Source organism: Geotrypetes seraphini, chromosome 15 (genome assembly GCF_902459505.1).
Source record: "Geotrypetes seraphini chromosome 15, aGeoSer1.1, whole genome shotgun sequence".
Classification (NCBI taxonomy): Eukaryota; Metazoa; Chordata; class Amphibia; order Gymnophiona; family Dermophiidae; genus Geotrypetes; species Geotrypetes seraphini.
In genome coordinates, this window is record NC_047098.1 from 52,244,235 (window position 1) to 52,264,068 (window position 19,834).

Consider the following 19,834-nt stretch of genomic DNA (forward strand, 5'->3'; position numbering starts at 1 on the left):
AGAACACAATTTTGGAGCCCCTGCCTCCCTTGCGCCCGCACTGCCCTCGACTCCCCTATGGCCTATAGCACTGACCAGTACTAACCTTGCAGCGCCAGAACATCTCATTCAGGACTCCAGGGCCTGAGAAAACAAATGTGCTTTAATTTCCTCCTTAAACCTCTTCAAAGATATCTCCAAGCAAAGCTGATGGGGCATCACATTCAAAGGAGAGGGGGTAAAATCTAGCCTGTGCAGTGCATACAATTCTGACATGCCTGATAAGGAGAAGAGAAAGTCAAAAGACTGCTGCCGTGTGAAAGAACACACTCGGTGGCATATGGAGGACTAAAGTATCGAAAAGGAAGCAGATCACAGCCTATGTAAAGAACACCGAATGCCATGACCAATATTTCAACCTGAACTCTGTAAAAGAAAGGTAACCAAACCAATGATGCTCAATAAGGTGCGTCATTAAGAGGTGCTAAATGAATTAAATACACATCAGTGCATGCTATTGCTTAGGTCTGTGCAATGTACAACAAAAAAATTAATGAGCTATTTCACATCCAAATGCATGCAAAGAGGCTCATTAAGATGAAAAAGGGCTTAATTCAGATCACCATAAACATTACAATCAATATTACACCTCAGAAAGTTAGCTATCAGTGATGCGCTATATAAGCCTGCCTACCTCCTGTATTAAATGGGGGAGCAGCCCTGAGTATAACCCCCCCACCACCATCTATTGAGGCAGACATCAGGCAGGAATAACCTCCAGTCGCTTAAGGCTCATTAGCAATTCCTGCAGTCATCTCAGGGGCCCCCTTATTAAACTGAGTTAGGTGCCAATGTGTACCTAGCGAACAAGGGTAAGAGCGAACAGGAAAAGGACCTGGGTGTACTGATAGATAGGAGACCCTGAAACCGTCGGCACAATGCGCGGCAGCGGCAAAGAAAGCAAATAGAATGTTAGGCATGATAAAGAAAGGAATCATGAGTAGATCGAAGACAGTTATAATGCCGTTTTATAGGGCAATGGTCAGACCACACCTGGAATACTGTGTCCAAAATTGGTCTCTCAACCTAAAGGAGGATATAAAACTGCTGGAGAGGGTGCAGAGACGAGCAACAAAGCTAATAAAAGGTATGGAGAACTTGGAATACGAGGAACGACTTAAGAGACTGGGATTGTTCTCCCTTGAGAAAAGGAGACTGCAAGGGGATATGATCGAGACTTTCAAAACACTGAAAGGAATCAACAAAATAGGAAAAATGTCCAATGTGGCACGGACAAGAGGACATGGACTGAAGCTAAGGGGCGACAAGTCCAGGAGAAATATCAGGAAGTTCTGCTTCACGCAACGAGTGGTGGACACCTGGAATACTCTCCCAGAGGAGGTTATTGCGGAATCCACCGTTCTAGGATTTAAAAGCAAACTAGATGCACATCTCCTTACAAGAGGCATAGAGGGATATGGGTGACTAAAATTACGCCAAGTGTACACCTGGCTGGGCCTCCGCGTGTGAAGATCGCCGGACTTGATGGACCGAAGGTCTGATCCGGAGATTGCAGTTCTTATGTTCTGAAAATGGTATACTTTGGGATGTGCTCAGGATTCCTTATAATAAGTGCCATGTTAGCCTTGTTAGCCTGCAGTAATCATCCAAACCAATTCAAACATCTAAAGCAACTCAATGACTCGACATGATCATATTTCGGCCATCCGCCTGCATCAGGAGTCGGCATTTCTAGGATACAAGAACGTGCAACGCAAAACCCTATTAACGCAACGTTCCATATTGACTTAACGCAAGCTTATGACCCACACTTACTGGGAATTCCTCGTTCATGGGAAATAACTGCAATCCCTGATCCCTATCACGAACGGCGTTCAGTAGGTTGCCCGCAAATGTCGACAAAGGGTAGACACATGCTGATCCGTTCAGTGTAGCACGCATGCAGCCCCAGGCATCTACAGACCTGCCTTTGCTCGATCTCGTGTGGCTGACCGCCACTTGTCCCTCTAAGAAGTTGGATGCTGATTGCTGAGGGTCGTGTAACTAGTTAGCATGGAGGAGTCTAGTTTATTATCAGAATTAACCAGACAAATCGCTCCACCATCTAAGAATGGCCATGCACCCCACCCACAGAATCGAGAAAGAGCTATCAAGCTGTCTACAAAATGGATGACAGTAAGTGCTCACGCGGTTATTTTATTTTTTTATTCATGATCGTGTGCTAATGGAAACATTAGTGCGCGGCCACTAATACAACAAATTAAATATCAGCCATTTTACAGCTAAAGCAAAAATGGCCTTAACACACAGGAAAAACCCAAACAAAAGCGAGCTAAGTCCACTTTTTGCCGCAGCTTCATAAAAGAACTCCCAATTCTTTAGCAAAGAGCACCTGAACAAGTGACGAGAGGAGAAAGGAGAGAGGATAGGGAAAAAGAAAGATGAACAGAAGGAAACAAAAAAAATGGTTAGAGGAGAGAGGGAAAGCAGAGTAGAGGCTGGAGAAGAGGAAAAGCCACAAGGGGATGAGAGAAGAGGATATTTGAGCCCCCTCCAATACTCAGCAGCACTTACACGGTAGAAGCGTCTCCTGACTGGATCGGTGCTGCTGACCAGGAGAGATTCCCCTCCACCCGAACGCTCACTGCTTTCCCATACCAAGCTGCCAAATCGATGTTTAGCATCTTCAAAAGGGCTTTGGGTTATCATGACGATAACAATACAATACAATGTCTTATATACAGTACTCCCCCGATATTTGCGAACGGAACCCCCGCGAATGTGGTATCTCTAGGGGGGTAAATTCAAGGGGGTGGGGTCGTTAGAGTGGGCAGACTTGATGGGCTATGGCCCTTTTCTGCCGTCATCTTCTATGTTTCTATGTAATGTTGAAAAACGGGGGAGACAGGAGAGAGCAGCCGGAGTGCTGGTGAGTGAAGGAAATCACTCGCAGTACGCTCTAACCGCCTCTTCCTGCACTAAAGTCGAGCCTCACCAATCAGGAGCTGCGTGTCAAAGCCCCTACCACATCCGGGTGAAGACTCCAGAATATCATAGTAACATAGTAACATAGTAGATGACAGCAGATAGAGACCCGAATGGTCCATCCAGTCTGCCCAACCTAATTCAATTTAAATTTTTTAATGTTTTCTTCTTAGCTATTTCTGGGCAAGAATATCGGGGCCATAGTTTATTCTTTACAAGGAACTCAAGTATAATGGTGCAGCCTGTATGGAAGATCAATTCTCAACTAAGCAGAGGGAAGGGAGAAGGTTGGTGTATAACCATTCTTCAGTGCAGGACTTCAGCACTCATGCTGGACTGTTCAGATCTGCTTCAGACTGGACTTCCATTCTGATCTTACAAGTCTCCTTCATACTTAAAGTGACCATACGTCCCATTTTCAACGGGACCGTCCCGTTATTGGACCGACTGCCCCGTTGTCCCAACCCACCGTTTCAGGATGATGAACTGTCCCATTTTCAGGGACAGCGACCCAAAGCTGTGCGCGGGCACAATGGACCAGCAATCGCTTCCCCTCCCTGTCATGCTAAATCCTGCCTCCCGCCAGCGCTGACTCAACCCCCCCCCCAGTCCGTCGCAGCCACTGCTTCTTGCTGCCCAGAAGCCTTCTTCCCAACGTCAATTCTGAAGTTGGAGAGGAAGTTCCGGACCAGCCAGGCAGCGTCTCCGTGAGTTCTTTTCCTGTCCTTGCCCTATTCCTGCACGTTCTCTCCTCATCTGCACAAGCCTCAAACACTTTAAAATCATAAGTGTTCAAGGCTTGTGCGGTTAAGGCAGAGCTTCCAGGAATGGGGCAGGGACAAAGACAGTGACAAAACTCACAGGGACGGGACAGGGAAATTGAGTTGGGGAAAAATTTGTCCCCGTGTCATTCTCTAATGCTAAACTCTAGGAGACCTCTTGAGATAGTCTCCACACCCACATTGTGAAACCATCCAGCGCAGAGTCAAAAATGCTTTTAGCAAATTCTACTGGGTTGGGCAGACTGGATGGACCATTCAGGTCTTTATCTGCCGTCATCTACTATGTTAATATGGGTTAGAGAACTGTCACTAAAACCCAACCTCTCCCACCGAGCAATGTCCAATGTAGTCATATCCCTGGTACTCACAATCTTTGATTACTGCAATGGAACCCTGCTGGGTAAACTGAAATACATGATCAGACAGATCCAAACAGTACAAAACACCGCAGCAAGGTTTTTGCTAGGTAAATCGAGACAGACAAGTACCACCCCTTTTCTAAAAGAGTTACACTGGCTCCTGATTGAGAGCAGGGTGAGATTCAAAATCTTATTGCTGACGCACAACACTGCTCACCTCTCCGAACCGCAATACCTAGCAGCCAGACTACAAAACCATAAACTCCTACGCGCTCTGCGTTCGAGCCAAGAGTCCTTACTGCAAATCCCCTCCTTCAAAGATATCAAAGCACCAGGGCAAGAATGTTCTCGGTAATGGCCCCAATATGGTGGAATGTCTTTCCAAAGGAATTAAAACTAGAAAAGAATACCGGAAATTTCAAGAAAGGGATAAAGACTATCCTTTTCTCAGACTACTTCAATTGAAATGATGAAGTTGACAGCGAGATGAAACTAGAACTTTCAGGGATGCATGTAAATAGATTATACTTAGTTGAAATGGTCAATCTCCTTAGGAGGTGTGTAAATATAGTGGATTTAGCTGCAATAGTAAACCTAGTATTATATGTGTATACACTTCCCCCGTCCGTATTCGCAAATTCCGTATCTACGGATTCGCTGTTTTAAACCAAAAAATGCATTTTCATTTTTCAGGCTATTTTAAGCCCTGTTCCAGGATGCTTTTGGACAACAACTGTCCTCTTAAGGACAAAAAAATTAAATCAAAATTATTACTTTATACCCTAACCTATTGTATTTTCCCTTTTTTGTTGCACTTTTCTTTAACGATTGTAGTTCTTCCCCAATTTCCCATTGTTTGAAGTAGGTCTATACGTCTTATCAGTGCTTTATTATGACACTTGGATTTTATCCAGTATCCCCAGTTTTAATATGTTTTTATGTAATTTTATATTGTACACCGCTTAGAAACCTGATTAAGCGGTTTAAAAAAATCTTTTAATAAACTTGAAACTTAAGTCTTACCTGGTGGTCTAGCAGGTTTTCGGGGCAGGAGCGATCTTCCCACACTCCTGCCCCGCACAGATCGCTCACAGGAAATGGCTCGAGATACTGCGGGAGCTCAAGGCAGCCATTTCCTGTGAGCGATCTGCACGGGGCAGGAGCGTGGGAAAGATCGCTCCTGCCACGAAAACCCGCTAGTCCATCAGGTAAGGCTTAAGGAGGAGCTTTCAGGGCTTAAAATAGCCAGGGGAAGCGGGGGGTTAGGGGCAGAACTGGTTATTTGCGGTTTTTTTATATTCGCGGGCTAGCTCTGCCCCTAACCCCTGCGAATACGGAGGGGGAAATGTATACGTAGGACGATTGATTTGGTATAAACGTGTATATAAGTAGGATGATCAACGTGCCAGTTAGGTACTGGTTGTTCATTCATTTGTATTGCTAATCTCTGTGAACAGCATAGAACTTAACGGTATTTGCGGTATACAAGTGAGTTTTTATGTTTATAATCATGCCAATATTAATAACTCTGTATTGTAACACCACCACATAGCTCCGTGTATTTCAGTACAGAAGCTATAGTTAAACCGCTCTGAATTGATTCCCCAATCATTAATAGCGGTATAGACACTCTCAGTAAATATAAACTTTCCCCATGGATGGTTCATGCCCCATCCCAATTTCTTAATCCCTTAATTTGTAAGAAAAAAAAATCATAATTATTTCCCAGAGCATTGTATTGTGGCAGAACTGGAAGAAGGGTCAGCTCACGGCTATGTGGATATGCAACCCTTCAAGAATAGTAACATAGTAGATGACGGCAGATAAAGACCCGAATGGTCCATCCAGTCTACCCAACCTGATTCAATTTAAATTTTTTTAAAATTTTTCTTCTTAGCTATTTCTGGACAAGAATCCATAGCTCTACCCGGTACTGTGCTTGGGTTCCAACAGCCGAAATCTCCGTCAAAACCTACTCCATCCCATTTAAACCCTCCCAGCCACTGAAGCTCTCTCCATCCCATCCTCCCCCCAAACGGCCATATATAGATACAGAACATGCAAATCTGCCCAGTACTGGCCTTAATTCAATATTTAATATTATTTTCTGATTCTAGATCCTCTGTGTTCATCCCATGCTTTTTTGAACTCAGTCACCGTTTTCCTCTCCACCACCTCTCTCGGGAGCGCATTCCAGGCATCAACCACTCTCTCCGTAAAGTAGAATTTTCTAAAATTGCTCTTGAATCTACCACCCCTCAACTTCAAATTATGTCCTCTGGTTTTACCATTTTCCTTTCTCTGGAAAAGATTTTGTTCTACGTTAATACCCTTCAAGTATTTGAACGTCTGAATCATATCTCCCCTGTCTCTCCTTTCCTCTAGCGTATACATATTCAAGGCTTCCAGTCTCTTCTCATACATCTTCAGGCGCAAGCCTCCTATCATTTTCGTCGCCCTCCTCTGGGCCGCCTCAAGTCTTCTTACGTCCTTCGCCAGATACGGTCTCCAAAACTGAACACAATACTCCAAGTGGGGCCTCACCAATGACCTGTACAGGGGCATCAACACCTTTTTCCTTTTATTAGCTACACCTCTCTTTATACAGCCCAGCATCCTAATGTGTGTAGTGCAGGTGCTATGCGCAGGGTGTTTCTAAGGTGAAGGCAAAGAAGCATTGAGTCCGCTACATAAGCTATTTTTCAAGAACCCAGCTAATTTACCAATATTTTCTCACCAGGATGGCGCTGGGGGTGGTGGGGGGGGGGGGGGAGTTCAACATGGGTTATCAAATCCTCTCCTGCTATACTGACAAAACCCTGAGCTAGGTGCCCTTCCCTGTCTTCTCCGTGTCCCCAGCTGTCACCCAGTGAGATTAAACCAGAATCAAGTGCAAAACACACAGTCCCTGCTCATAAAAAGTACTAGTGGTAATAATGAGGAGAATAAAAACACCTTGCAGTGTGACTCTCTGTTTATGGCAAAGGTCATCCCAAGCCGGGCAAATCCAGGTCACCTCTGACAGAGAAAATTTACATTTTGTTCGGTCTCATGCCGTCCCTGCAAGCAGAGGTCTCTGGGATTTGAATTACCAGCCTTTCTAAACAGCCACTGAAGCCATTCAACTCAGGTGAAGTAGGAAGGCCCCCTCGGTTAGAGGGTGCACAGTCCAAGAGGTTCACTTCATGTGCACATAATTTCATGCAAAAATAATTATTTTTTCTACCTGAACTCATATGCAAATTAGCCTAGAAGGCAACATACAAACAGATCTTACCTATGGGTGAATTTAGTTCTATGGAGTTTAGCACACTCCTTTTAGATAGAAACATAGAAACATGACAGATAAAGGCCAAATGGCCCACCTAGTCTGCCCATCCACAGTAACCATTATTTCTTTCTTTCTCTGAGAGATCCCACATGCCTATCCCAGGCCCTCTTGAATTCAGACATCAAGAGGGTAATTTTATAAAGCATTTTTGCAGGTAAATAGTATCATAAAAATTAAGTCACATTTAAATGCATGTGGGGTGGAGGCAAACATGCATCTGTACAGTAGATGTACTTCAGACAACTCCAATAGCTGGGAAATAGGGTCAGTGTAGGGCAGACTTTTTTAGTCTAATCCCTGAAAATGGCATGAACGGATCAGGAATAAGTATTTTATACCATATTCATATCATATGAGCGAGGATCTTGTATATCTCATTGGGGAAGGGGAAGACTTCATTAGGGTTACTACATTTCTTCTTAAAAAAAAAAAAAAAAAAAAGACACCTGTCCACATCCCGCCCCATCCCCAGCTGAACCTCACTTCTCCTTCCTCAAGCTCAGGGCCACTTCTGGTGGACTTCCATGCATGTGCGAACATCGGCACGCATGCACGACACGCATACACAAATGCATGTGATGTCATCACGCCAACATCCGCACAGGCCCTCTAGACGCAGCTCCAAGCTCGGGGCTTTCCAAAACCCAGACAAAGTGCTCGGGTTTTGGAAATCCTGCTGGGCACCCAAACGGTTCTCTAAAAAGAAGACATGTCCGGTTTTCCCGGACATCTGGTAACCAGAGACAACATTTTATTGGAAGTTAATGAATAAAATGTTGTAATGCTATTGGATTGTTGATTCAATAATGCTCTGAAAATGAAAGTGACTGGGCAGACTGGGTGGACCATTTACTATGCTCAGGGGGAGGAGTTTGGATGGAGTCACAATTTACCCTTGATTTATAAAATATTCACTATCATGCAAAATGTATGTGAACACATTTACACCCGCTAGTGTCTGTGTCTTCAGTCTAGGCACAAATTCTGCAGGATTTATGTAATATTTAATAAAGATAGTTGAGGGTGAAGTGCTCCTCTCTGGTAATCAGACTATACAGCAGGGGTGTCAAATGTCAGTTCTTAAGGGCCGCAATTCAGTCGGGTTTTCAGGATTTTCCCAATGAATATGCATGCAATCTATTTGCATGCACTACTTTCATTGTATGCTAATAGATCTCAAGCATATTCACTGGGGAAATCCTGAAAACCCGACTGGATTGCGGCCCTCGAGGACCAACATTTGACATCCCTGCTATACAGGGACAGGTCAGAAGACAGAGGGGAAATGGAAGCAGAACCAGGGACTTCCCCAAAAAGGTGCTGACCCCACTCCTGGGTGCAGTCCTCTGTCTGACAAGTACCAGACAGCAACTGACAACCAAAGCCAAGAAGAACAGGAGCCCATAATGAATCTCTCCCTGGCGGAAAATAAAAATAAAAATGGGAACACACTTAAAGGGGGTTGCCCTTCCCCAATTTGCTTATCACAAAAGGGTGCAGAGATGAACCGGCTTTAAGCACAGGTGGGGAACTGGTCTTGGTTACAAGGACATCACAAAAGGGAGCCCATTTCTCAGGACCCAAAGAAAAGCTGTCTCCTGTGTTAACAGCTCATCTGTCAAACATGATCTAGTCACTGTAATAAAATCCATCACACAACAACAAAAAAGAAAAGAGATGGATGTTCCTCCGGGGCTCTGGGATTCCTGTGATTTATTCATTAAGACCTTTCAGACTCTATTTTCCTCCAAAATTCTTTTTAAAACCAGTTGTTACTGTATTTTCCCACACGTTGTTTAAGTCAGAAGTAAAAGATGGGGTTTGGGGACATTTTGTATAGTTTCCTGGGAAATGTTAGGCTTGTATATTGGCTAAAATGAGTTAAGACTAGATTTTATGACAAAAACAGACAAATCTGTAGCCTAGCAGGCAAAGCAACAGGATGAAAAATAGGGAAATCAGGGCTCAAATCCCACTTGTGATCTTGGGGAGGCTTAACCCTCCATTGCCAGGTACAAAATTAGGAGTCAATGTTCAGTAGACTTGGGATAGGAACAGCACTTACCAAGATGTACCACTCACTGAGTGCCTTAGCATTTTCATACACACAGTCCCCCACTAAAAGACAGATTTAACATAGGCGGCACAAAACAAACTTCCCTCACACACACAGTTTCACTAAAAGATAGATGTAACATAGGCGGCACAAAACAAACTTCCCTCACACACACAGTTTCACTAAAAGATAGATGTAACATAGGCGGCACAAAACAAACTTCCCTCACACACACACAGTCCCACTAAAAGACAGATTTAACATAGGCGGCACAAAACAAACTTCCCTCACACACACAGTTTCACTAAAAGATAGATGTAACATAGGCGGCACAAAACAAACTTCCCTCACACACACAGTTTCACTAAAAGATAGATGTAACATAGGCGGCACAAAACAAACTTCCCTCACACACACACAGTCCCACTAAAAGACAGATTTAACATAGGCGGCACAAAACAAACTTCCCTCACACACACAGTTTCACTAAAAGATAGATGTAACATAGGCGGCACAAAACAAACTTCCCTCACACACACAGTTTCACTAAAAGATAGATGTAACATAGGCGGCACAAAACAAACTTCCCTCACACACACACAGTCCCACTAAAAGACAGATTTAACATAGGCGGCACAAAACAAACTTCCCTCACACACACAGTTTCACTAAAAGATAGATGTAACATAGGCGGCACAAAACAAACTTCCCTCACACACACAGTTTCACTAAAAGATAGATGTAACATAGGCGGCACAAAACAAACTTCCCTCACACACACACAGTCCCACTAAAAGACAGATTTAACATAGGCGGCACAAAACAAACTTCCCTCACACACACAGTTTCACTAAAAGATAGATGTAACATAGGCGGCACAAAACAAACTTCCCTCACACACACAGTTTCACTAAAAGATAGATGTAACATAGGCGGCACAAAACAAACTTCCCTCACACACACACAGTCCCACTAAAAGACAGATTTAACATAGGCGGCACAAAACAAACTTCCCTCACACACACAGTTTCACTAAAAGATAGATGTAACATAGGCGGCACAAAACAAACTTCCCTCACACACACAGTTTCACTAAAAGATAGATGTAACATAGGCGGCACAAAACAAACTTCCCTCACACACACACAGTCCCACTAAAAGACAGATTTAACATAGGCGGCACAAAACAAACTTCCCTCACACACACAGTTTCACTAAAAGATAGATGTAACATAGGCGGCACAAAACAAACTTCCCTCACACACACAGTTTCACTAAAAGATAGATGTAACATAGGCGGCACAAAACAAACTTCCCTCACACACACACAGTCCCACTAAAAGACAGATTTAACATAGGCGGCACAAAACAAACTCCCCTCACACACACAGTTTCACTAAAAGATAGATGTAACATAGGCGGCACAAAACAAACTTCCCTCACACACACAGTTTCACTAAAAGATAGATGTAACATAGGCGGCACAAAACAAACTTCCCTCACACACACACAATCCCACTAAAAGACAGATGTAACATAGGCGGCACAAAACAAACTTCCCTCACACACACACAATCCCACTAAAAGACAGATGTAACATAGGCGGCACAAAACAAACTTCCCTCACACTCACAGTCCCACTAAAAGATAGATGTAACACAGGTAGTACAGTACAAGCTTCCTCACACAAACAAACAAAAAAAGTCTGTGGCTCATCATGTCTGTCTAATCAATCTTTTCCACACCACACAGATATCACCCCAGCTTCCAGCCATTGTCCTCTCAGTTTCTGTGTACTTTTGCCCTGGTTCTTCATATCCCAGGGCAGATGAGCATATACAATCCAACAATTTACCAAACACCTACTACCCTCACCCTCCCATAAAAATGTTTTTAATCCTCTAAAATATAGTAACACTAGTCTTATAGCCCGTTACATTAACGGGTGCTAGAATATATGTGTGTGTGTCTGTCTTTATTTCTTTCTCTCTCTCTCCTTAGCCTGTTTCTGTATTTCTGTCTTTCTTTCTTTCTGTCTTTCTTTTTCCTCGGCTGTCCACCACCACCCCTTGCCAGCTCCCCACGCAGCCATAGGGAAACAGTGATTTAATTCCCAAAAAGTCACCAAAAGATATCCACTTAAATTTCTGCACACTCCCCCATCTATTAAAACAAAATGGGACCACAATCCATTCATCTTGAGTCAGTTTCAAAATTAGAATGCTGCCTGCACTGAACTGTGAGCAAAAAAAAAAAAATAATTAATGAATCAGGCAAAATATGTTTTTGCCGAGTGAGTTATTCACTATTAATGGCAAAATTCAATGCAGATCTTTGCACAACAACAAAAATAAATTCCAAAAGACAATGGTGGAAAAAGTGTTCAATAGTAACTGATTTGGTAATAAATTCTAAGATAGTTGCTTATCAAACTTTCTGTAGCCCTGGTAACCAGAAGCTTACTTTTCATCCAAGCTATGCTTTTGGCCTTCGTACAGTTTCAAGACTGACACTGCCACCCCCACCCCCCCCTTCCTGCAGTCCCGACTACGAACCTGTTGCCCTGATTTACTCTGGCACGTCCCTGATGACATCATCAGAGACGCAGCAGAGCAAATCAGGGCAGTAGAAGGGCCCGAAGCAGCGTGTGAAGACTGCTGCACACCCTGCTGGAATCACCAGGTTCTTAGTCGGGACCGCGGGAAGGAAAGGGGGGGGCGGCAAAGGACTCCGCAGCCGCTGATAGTTGTCGCGGCCTTCAGCCGCCGACATCCGCCGCTGCGGCCTGAAGCCACCTACAGCCACCACTGCGGCCTGCAGCGGCCTTCATTCGCCGACAGCCGTCGTGGCCTATATCACCTCGGGGGGGGGGGGGGGGGATTCTCGCGCGTGCGCACTCCTACCTGCGGTGCCCTACAGTGCACAGAAAATGGGCGCACGCAGGTGGGAGTGCGCATGCACGCTTAGGGCTTTATTATATTAGATCAGGGATGTCCAATGTCGGTCCTCGAGGGCCACAATCCAGTCCGATTTTCAGGATTTCCCCAATGAATATGCATGAGATCTATTAGCATACAATGAAAGCAGTGCATGCAAATAGACCTCATGTATATTCATTGGGGAAATCCTGAAAATCCGACTGGACTGCGGCCCTCGAGGACCGACATTGGACACCCCTGTATTAGAAAGTAAATGTTAGCAGATAAAGACCCGAACGGTCCATCCAGTCTGCCCAAACATAAGCAGACTGTGGACATCAGTTTCTCATTTCCTCCCCTACACTATTTCCTTGTCAGCCCTCCATTTGCAATACTGCTCCCAAGACATGATGCTATGGTCAATTAAAAAACTAAAATTTTATATCTAAAAAATGTGTGTGGGGGGGTTCTATAACTCACAATGAATGGATGTAGAGATCTAAACTATGTAACATAACCAACTTTAAATGTGATATTATAACTGTGGTGCTTTTTCTAAGAGAGGAAAAGTTCTCAGTAACCCAACAAACAATCCAAACAGGATAAACTTAGTTTGCATCAAAATGGGTTCTGGTTTCTTTCATTGACCAAAAACCTCTCTTTTTGACAACATTACCATTTTTTTTTTTTTTTTTAATATTTGTGGTACAAAACAGACATTTTTAATCTTTGATTTTTCAATAATTTTAAGAAATTTTACATTTTTAATTCAGAAGTATGCTTATTTCTGCAGACAAATCCAAAAAGAACTTATCTTTGTGAGCGTCTCTCAGTTTAGGGGACAGGGGATTGAATGAACAGCAAATAGGTTCATTGAATTGAAGACGCTGAGAGGCGCTCACAAAGATAAGTTCTTGTTTTATTTGTCTGCAGAAATAAGCAAACTTCTGAATTAGAAATGTAAAATTTCTTTAAAATTATTGAAAAATCAAGGAATATAAATGTCTAGCTTGTACCACAAATACTAAAAAAAAAATAGTAATTTGGTCAAAAAGAGAGGCTTTTGGTCAATGAAAGAAACCGGAACCCATTTTGATGCAAACTAAATTTATCCTGTTTGGATTATTTTCTGGGTTACTGAGATCTTTTCCTCTCTTAGAAAAAGCACCAGTCTTTGACTAGCTTTTTTTTTCTATAACAGGGTATTTAAAACATTCCAGACATATAAAAAGAAGCATTCAAGTAGTGTTCAGAGGTATATAAATTTATATCCGCCACAGTGGTGCCAACTACAATAGCTTCTAAAAACCTACAAGGTAAATGTGCCATATTAAAACAGCACTAACTACCAGCATATGAACCCTATCCCCAACCCTACCTAAATAAAGGCGGAACTATAAATGTCAGAAGATGCAAGAAACAGACATACACCGAAGGAATCCAAAACACAGACCAGCCGATATTTATATTTTAATCACTAAAACATATGAAAGACTGTTACAAGATGTGTTGATGTCTTGCAATATTTGGCTTATTTGTATATTTATGTTAAGGGTGGGGAATGGGGAATTCATCAAGGGGTGCTAACCGATTCAACGTACGCTAAATCGGTTAGTGCCCCTTGAATTCAAATATATTATCTTTAGAAGAGGTGTGTCAAGGGTAGAGAATGAGTGTGGAAGTGTTAACTAGCTGGCATGTTCACATTAGTATGAGCTAACTGGCTGACACTGGGTTAAACATGACAGCATTTAAGGTTGCCTAAATAGGAGGCACTAAGGGCTAGATTTTGTAAATTGCGCCTAACTCAGTAGGTGCCTAGAAAAACAAAACCTAGCCCCAAACTCTGCCCCTTATGCTCCTCCCCACTCACCTTACCTGTTCTCTCTACATACAGTCCTCATTGGCCTCTTGCTCTCACCCCCTCACATCCCCCCATTATCTCCTCATGCAGTCACCCACTCCGGTGCTTTCTATGCTTCAAAGGCGCTGACTAAACAGCAGACAGAGCAGCTACTTCAGAGCGGAGAAAGCTGTAGTTCCTGCCGTTTTTCGGCCATCAGGATCTGGGGATTTCCTTCCAACACTTTCCCTCTTTGCTGCAGCTCCAGTGGATCTTCAGGCATCAGAATGCCAATCAAGGAGTGCAAAAGCTGTGCGACGAGCACAGGACACCACATGCCACCATCTCTCTAGATCTAAATTTACAGCTGTCTCTGTGAAAAATAAGCTGTCAAGGCAGGTCTTCAGTGTTCTGAGCCACTTCTCCACCAACTTTCCTTTTAAGCCAGCCCTATTTAAAACCCAACGTTACTATCCACAATTCTAGGTGGTGAGCCCATTGAATGTGCATGAAAAAGCAAATAAAACTTTTGTAAAAGCATACAATACCATAAATGTACATATAAACAAGAATCCACATTCTACAAAACCCACCCTATACAAATCTGGGATCCTTTAAGACAGCAGTAGGTACCTATGGTCCTCAAGGGTCACAATTCAGTCAGGTTTTCTAGATTTCCACAATGAATATGTATGAGATTGATTTGCAAATAGAAATGGGAATCTTGAGAACCCAACTTAGTTGTGGCCCTCAAGGACTGAGGTTGCCCACTCCTGCTCTTCTATCCTGACCAGTGAAGGGCCTTCTAGAAACAACATTAAGAACAATCCTTTAGCATCGTGTACAAGCCGTTACCAATAGCAGAGATGAATTCTCAGAAGCTACTGGGCAGAATGTGCTAAGTTTTCTTTCATGCTATCTAAGATTGGGAGATGTTTTCTTCCCCTGCTCTCATCCCAGGAGCAACATCTGTGCAAAGCTGCAAACCAGACACTCAACAACTTGAGATACAATCTTACTTACCTCTGTGCCTGTTGGTAGTTTTGTCAAACATAAGCATCGCGTCCTCTACCTGCACAAAAACACAAGACACAACATGTGGGTTAGGATAAATATTGGTAATCTGGTTGCTTGCCACAACAAAACGGATAGAAAAGATGGTGAGAAAACCGGTTTCTCCTCGGCCAGCAGGCTGGCCCTTGACTCAGTGCCAGTCCCCCGGCTTTGCTGCTGCTCAGTTATTGGATAAACAGACCCAGGGAAATTCCAAGGCTATTCCTTTCAGAAAAAAATAGTCACATATACGCACACGCAGACAGTATCTGAATTCAGAAAAGCATGGAAAAGTCCAGAGGACCCCTGTAGAAAGGGATAGTAGATGTGAGTAGTTGATGTTTATTGGCAAATTGGATAGGTCAAACACAAGATCAGTGGAAAAACTGGAAATTCAATGCCGGTGCTGCATCGGTGACCAGAATTGAATTTCTGGAGAAGTTTTTGACCAGACGAGATATAGTTGGGTAAGCTAATATTCAATGGCTGATTGACTAAGTCCTAGCACCAAAGATAAACCTGTTTTTTTTTTTTTTTTTTACGAGGGTCTATCTGACCACTGAACTTAGCCAGCGAGCCGCTGAATACTGCCAATGACTGGCTAAGTTGTGCAATACAGCCGGTCACTGGGCTAGCCGCTGACCTGGATATTCAGCAAGAGGCAGCCACCTATCTCCCTACTACTTCTACTATTTATCATTTCTATAGCGCTGAAAGGCGTACACACGTTGTACATTTTGACATTTAATAGATGGTTCCTGCTCAGAAGAGCTTACAGTCTAACTCAGACAGACAGCCTCGTGGACAGACTTAGAGAACATAGTGGAGGCGAGGAGAGGTCTGAGGATCAGCGGATAACTGTCTATGCTCTATTTAGGGAGTGTGTGGGGCAGTGGTTAGAGCTACAGCCTCAGCACTCCAAGGTTATGGGTTCAAATCCCATGCTGCTCCTTGTGACCCTTGGCAAATTACTTAATCCCCCATTGTCCCAGGTACATTAAATAGCGTGTGAGCCCACGGGACAGATAGGGAAAAATGCTTGAGAATATGAATGTAAACCACTTAGGCTATAAGTAGTATATAACAGGAGCTGTTTCTGGCTGGCCAAATAGCACTGAATATTGGCTGGTTTGTTTCTATACACACAATCTTTTATGCTGCTACTTGGACTTCTCCTGTGGAACTTGCAGCTGACTGATGGGCACAAACATTTCATTTCACAATGGCCAAACGCCAAGCCCCATTCAGTGTGTGGAGGAAGAAGAAGTTAACCGTGCACTAGAAATTACCATATCATGTCTATTACCTATGCATCAAGCACAGCCCCCTCATTTGCACACCTTGTTTTGTAAATGCTAAGCTGTGCTAGAAACGTGTCTGCACAGGGTAGGCAAGCAGTGCCTATCGTTTCTGGGCCGGCATGTTCCAAGCAGTATCCCTAGAGTCGAAGAAACCCAAAGTCCCCCTTTCCCTAGCTTAGAGACCTCAGCCACCATGCAACATGAGAACTTCATACTTAGCAAAAGAACTGTTCCAGCAAACACACAGAGCAGTTAACCTTCTCTCCCTTAAGCGTCTCACTTGTTCAGTCTAGGATAGGAATGACAAAAAACACGTCACCAGGCCTCTCAGCACTCCATCTGCCAAGAGCCAGTTCAAACCATGGACTCATCTCTTACAACAGTGCACGGGACGATCATTTCATGAAACCTCCACAGCTCTCAGACGTGAGCAGAAATACAGTGCTTCCATCCTCTGTGAATGATAATTCCATGTCAGTGTGCGTGTGAGTGTGCGCATCGAGTGTTGGTGTGACCTGTTTACATATTTCTAGGATCAGGCCTTTCTGTAACACACACACTATGCATGTCTGCATAAGAAAAAGCTGCTTATAGATCCCATCCTGAGTTAAACAACAGCCTAATGTACAGGCACTTCTAACAGCTACGAGTGTGTCCCTGTAGAACTGGAAAGCTTTCAGATTAGAGAATGACAGGGGGACAAATTTTTCTCCGTCCCCACGGGAGCTCATTTTCCTGCCCCGTCTCGACAAGTTCTTTTCCTGTCCCTGCCCCATCTCTGCAAACTCCATCCTCATCTGAACAAGCCTCAAACACTTTAAAATCATAAGTGTATGAGGCTTGTGCGGTTAAGTCAAAAGCTTACAGGAATGGGACAGGTGCAAAACTCACAGGGAAAGGACGAGGAAATTGACTTCCTGCAGGGACGAAGAAAAATTTGTCCCGTGTCATTCTCCATTTCAGATATCTACTATTTACAAGCATCCATTTTAACAACCTTGTTTTTGCCTTGATCATGAGCTAGGCCCAGGCTTGACATCCAATATGGCTCCAGATTATAACAGCATGTAGGAAATGGGTATTATGCAGATTTGTGGCAAGTTGGCATTGGTGTAGTTCAGTGAGTGGGCATAATGTGGGTGATGGTGCTGAATTGGTCCCTTCTCCCCATAACTGGCCTTCCTCCCTCCCCCTCTCCTCCCCAAACCTTCCCTATGCAGCCCACTAGGCCCATATTCTGCAGACAAACTAAATAAATTCAAGAGGCCAGCAGGTCACAAGTGGCCGGATCCAGTTTAGCAGGTTGTTTTGGCACTGCGTGTTTGCCAAGAGCTTTACTTTTGTAGCTAGGTAACCAGGAAAATGTACAAACAACTCTCAGGCCCAGCTGGCACCATCTTCACCCTCCCCCCCACCCCCCCCTCCCCCCGCTATGGTATCTGCTCCTGTTCTGTCCTCCTGTTAATGCGCTTGGCTCTGTCCATCCTGCCAGAATGCCAGCTAAGAGAAGCATATGCTGATTAACAGAGCACTTGTCTCCTAGCACCGCAGATCCCCCCTGGACTGCCCCTTCAACTCCCTCCCCCGCCCATACCCTCTTGGTATTTTGCTGGGGAGATGCACACCAAGTCTGTCCTGTGGTAAACATCTTTTAAAGCAGCAGTACCACTAACTTGCCTGCTTGTGTTTCTACTGCTGCATGCCACCCAAGATCTAAAGGGGGGGAAAAAAAAACTCAGCATGGATTTGGTCTTATTCTTCATTCACCTCTTTTATATGCTGAAAATAATAATTTTATTGCAGACAGGTGTCACTTATCCTATTGAAATGTACACTTTGAATAGATAAACAGTGCTGTCCACATGGGTTTTTTAAAAAATATATTTGCACCCCAGGGTTTTTTTTTTCTCTCCATTTTAAACCATTCCACCGACAGGCCAGTCGCTGTAGTGATAGGTTATAGAAATATAATAGAACCTGGCAGCACATAATGCCCATTTCATCTCTCAGTTTACTTGAATCCCAGGGACCCCAGTTCACCTCTGGGTTTCCCCTCAGGGCTTCACAGCTAAAGAATCCTCTGTGCCTATCCCAGGCTTTTAAAAATCCTTTTATTTTTTTGTAGAGCCTAAACGCCACTTCTACACAATTCCTCAAGACCCTGGAATCGCTGTCTCCATTGCACTCAGAAGGGGGTGCACTGCGCAGTCAAGGGTCAGGGGATTGCAACAAACCTGTCTTGTTAGGTCCACCCAGGCCCTTCCAAACATTCCTGCAGAGATCCCAGAAACAAGGCCAGTCTGTGATCCCTGAAGATTAAGGCCAGACACTCCTAGAAGGCCAGTTGGGTGGCAAAACAGCTTGAGGGGCCTTCCCAGGATTTCATTAGGAATGAAAAGCCAACAGAAAAACAGCACTACCACTTTAAAAAAATATGCCCGCAACAATTAATCTTGCTGAAAGGACACTGCAAGGTACTCCACCTATCTGATTAATTGTGTGCTTTAACAATACCCCATTGGTGGTATCTTTCTTTCTATTTCCTCTGGTCTCAACATTTTACCTCTGCCAAGCCCTTTCAGACATCACCATCCCACCCTTCTCTCTCCATTTCCTTTGGGACAGCTATTGTACTAGGAAAAATAGATTCTAATTCACCATAGTCCTTCTGCACAATGACGGTCTCGGTACCTCCTGAATACCAAACATACATGCACAGAAAAAAAAGATTTTTTTTTTTTTCTATTAACACTTTGCAAAAAAAAAAAGAAAGGAAGAAATGAAAGATCTGAGCACTGGAGAGTGACATGAAAGGAAAAAACCAATGTGAACCTAGCTTGGCTTTAAAGTGTGTGGGGGGGGGAACCCCTATAAAATAGAACAAAATAAAATAAAAAAAAAAACAAACCCTGCCATTCTCAGTAATTCAGGAAACTTATCAAGGGTATGGAAATGTGGTATAACAAGGAGAACTGAAACTTGAAGAATCAAGGAGAGTGAAAGGGTGTGCGGGAGGGGAGGGTCTGATCTCAAACACAGGGCCTTTTTCTCACGGTTCTCAGCCACTCAGAACACAAGTGGCCCTGTGTGAGCGCTCTTCAAGGAGAAATAAGGGGCAGAGAAAAGGTAACTGGCAAGAACCCCTGATGTAAGCAAAAACAAGAGCCTTTTTTCCCTTCTTTCCTAACAAATGAAATCTATCCGAG

The 19,834-nt window shown here is 43.7% G+C and overlaps 1 protein-coding gene across 6 annotated transcripts in view; it reads right to left on the reverse strand.

Moving 5' to 3' along the window:
• Positions 1-19,834, reverse strand: part of MSI2 (musashi RNA binding protein 2) — a 756,883-nt gene that overhangs the window by 376,278 nt on the left and 360,771 nt on the right. For all 6 annotated transcript variants that reach the window (XM_033922616.1, XM_033922615.1, XM_033922619.1 and 3 more), the window contains one exon: positions 15,298-15,346. In XM_033922616.1, the coding sequence (XP_033778507.1) occupies positions 15,298-15,346 (49 nt within the window). The remainder of the gene's footprint in view (positions 1-15,297; positions 15,347-19,834) is intronic.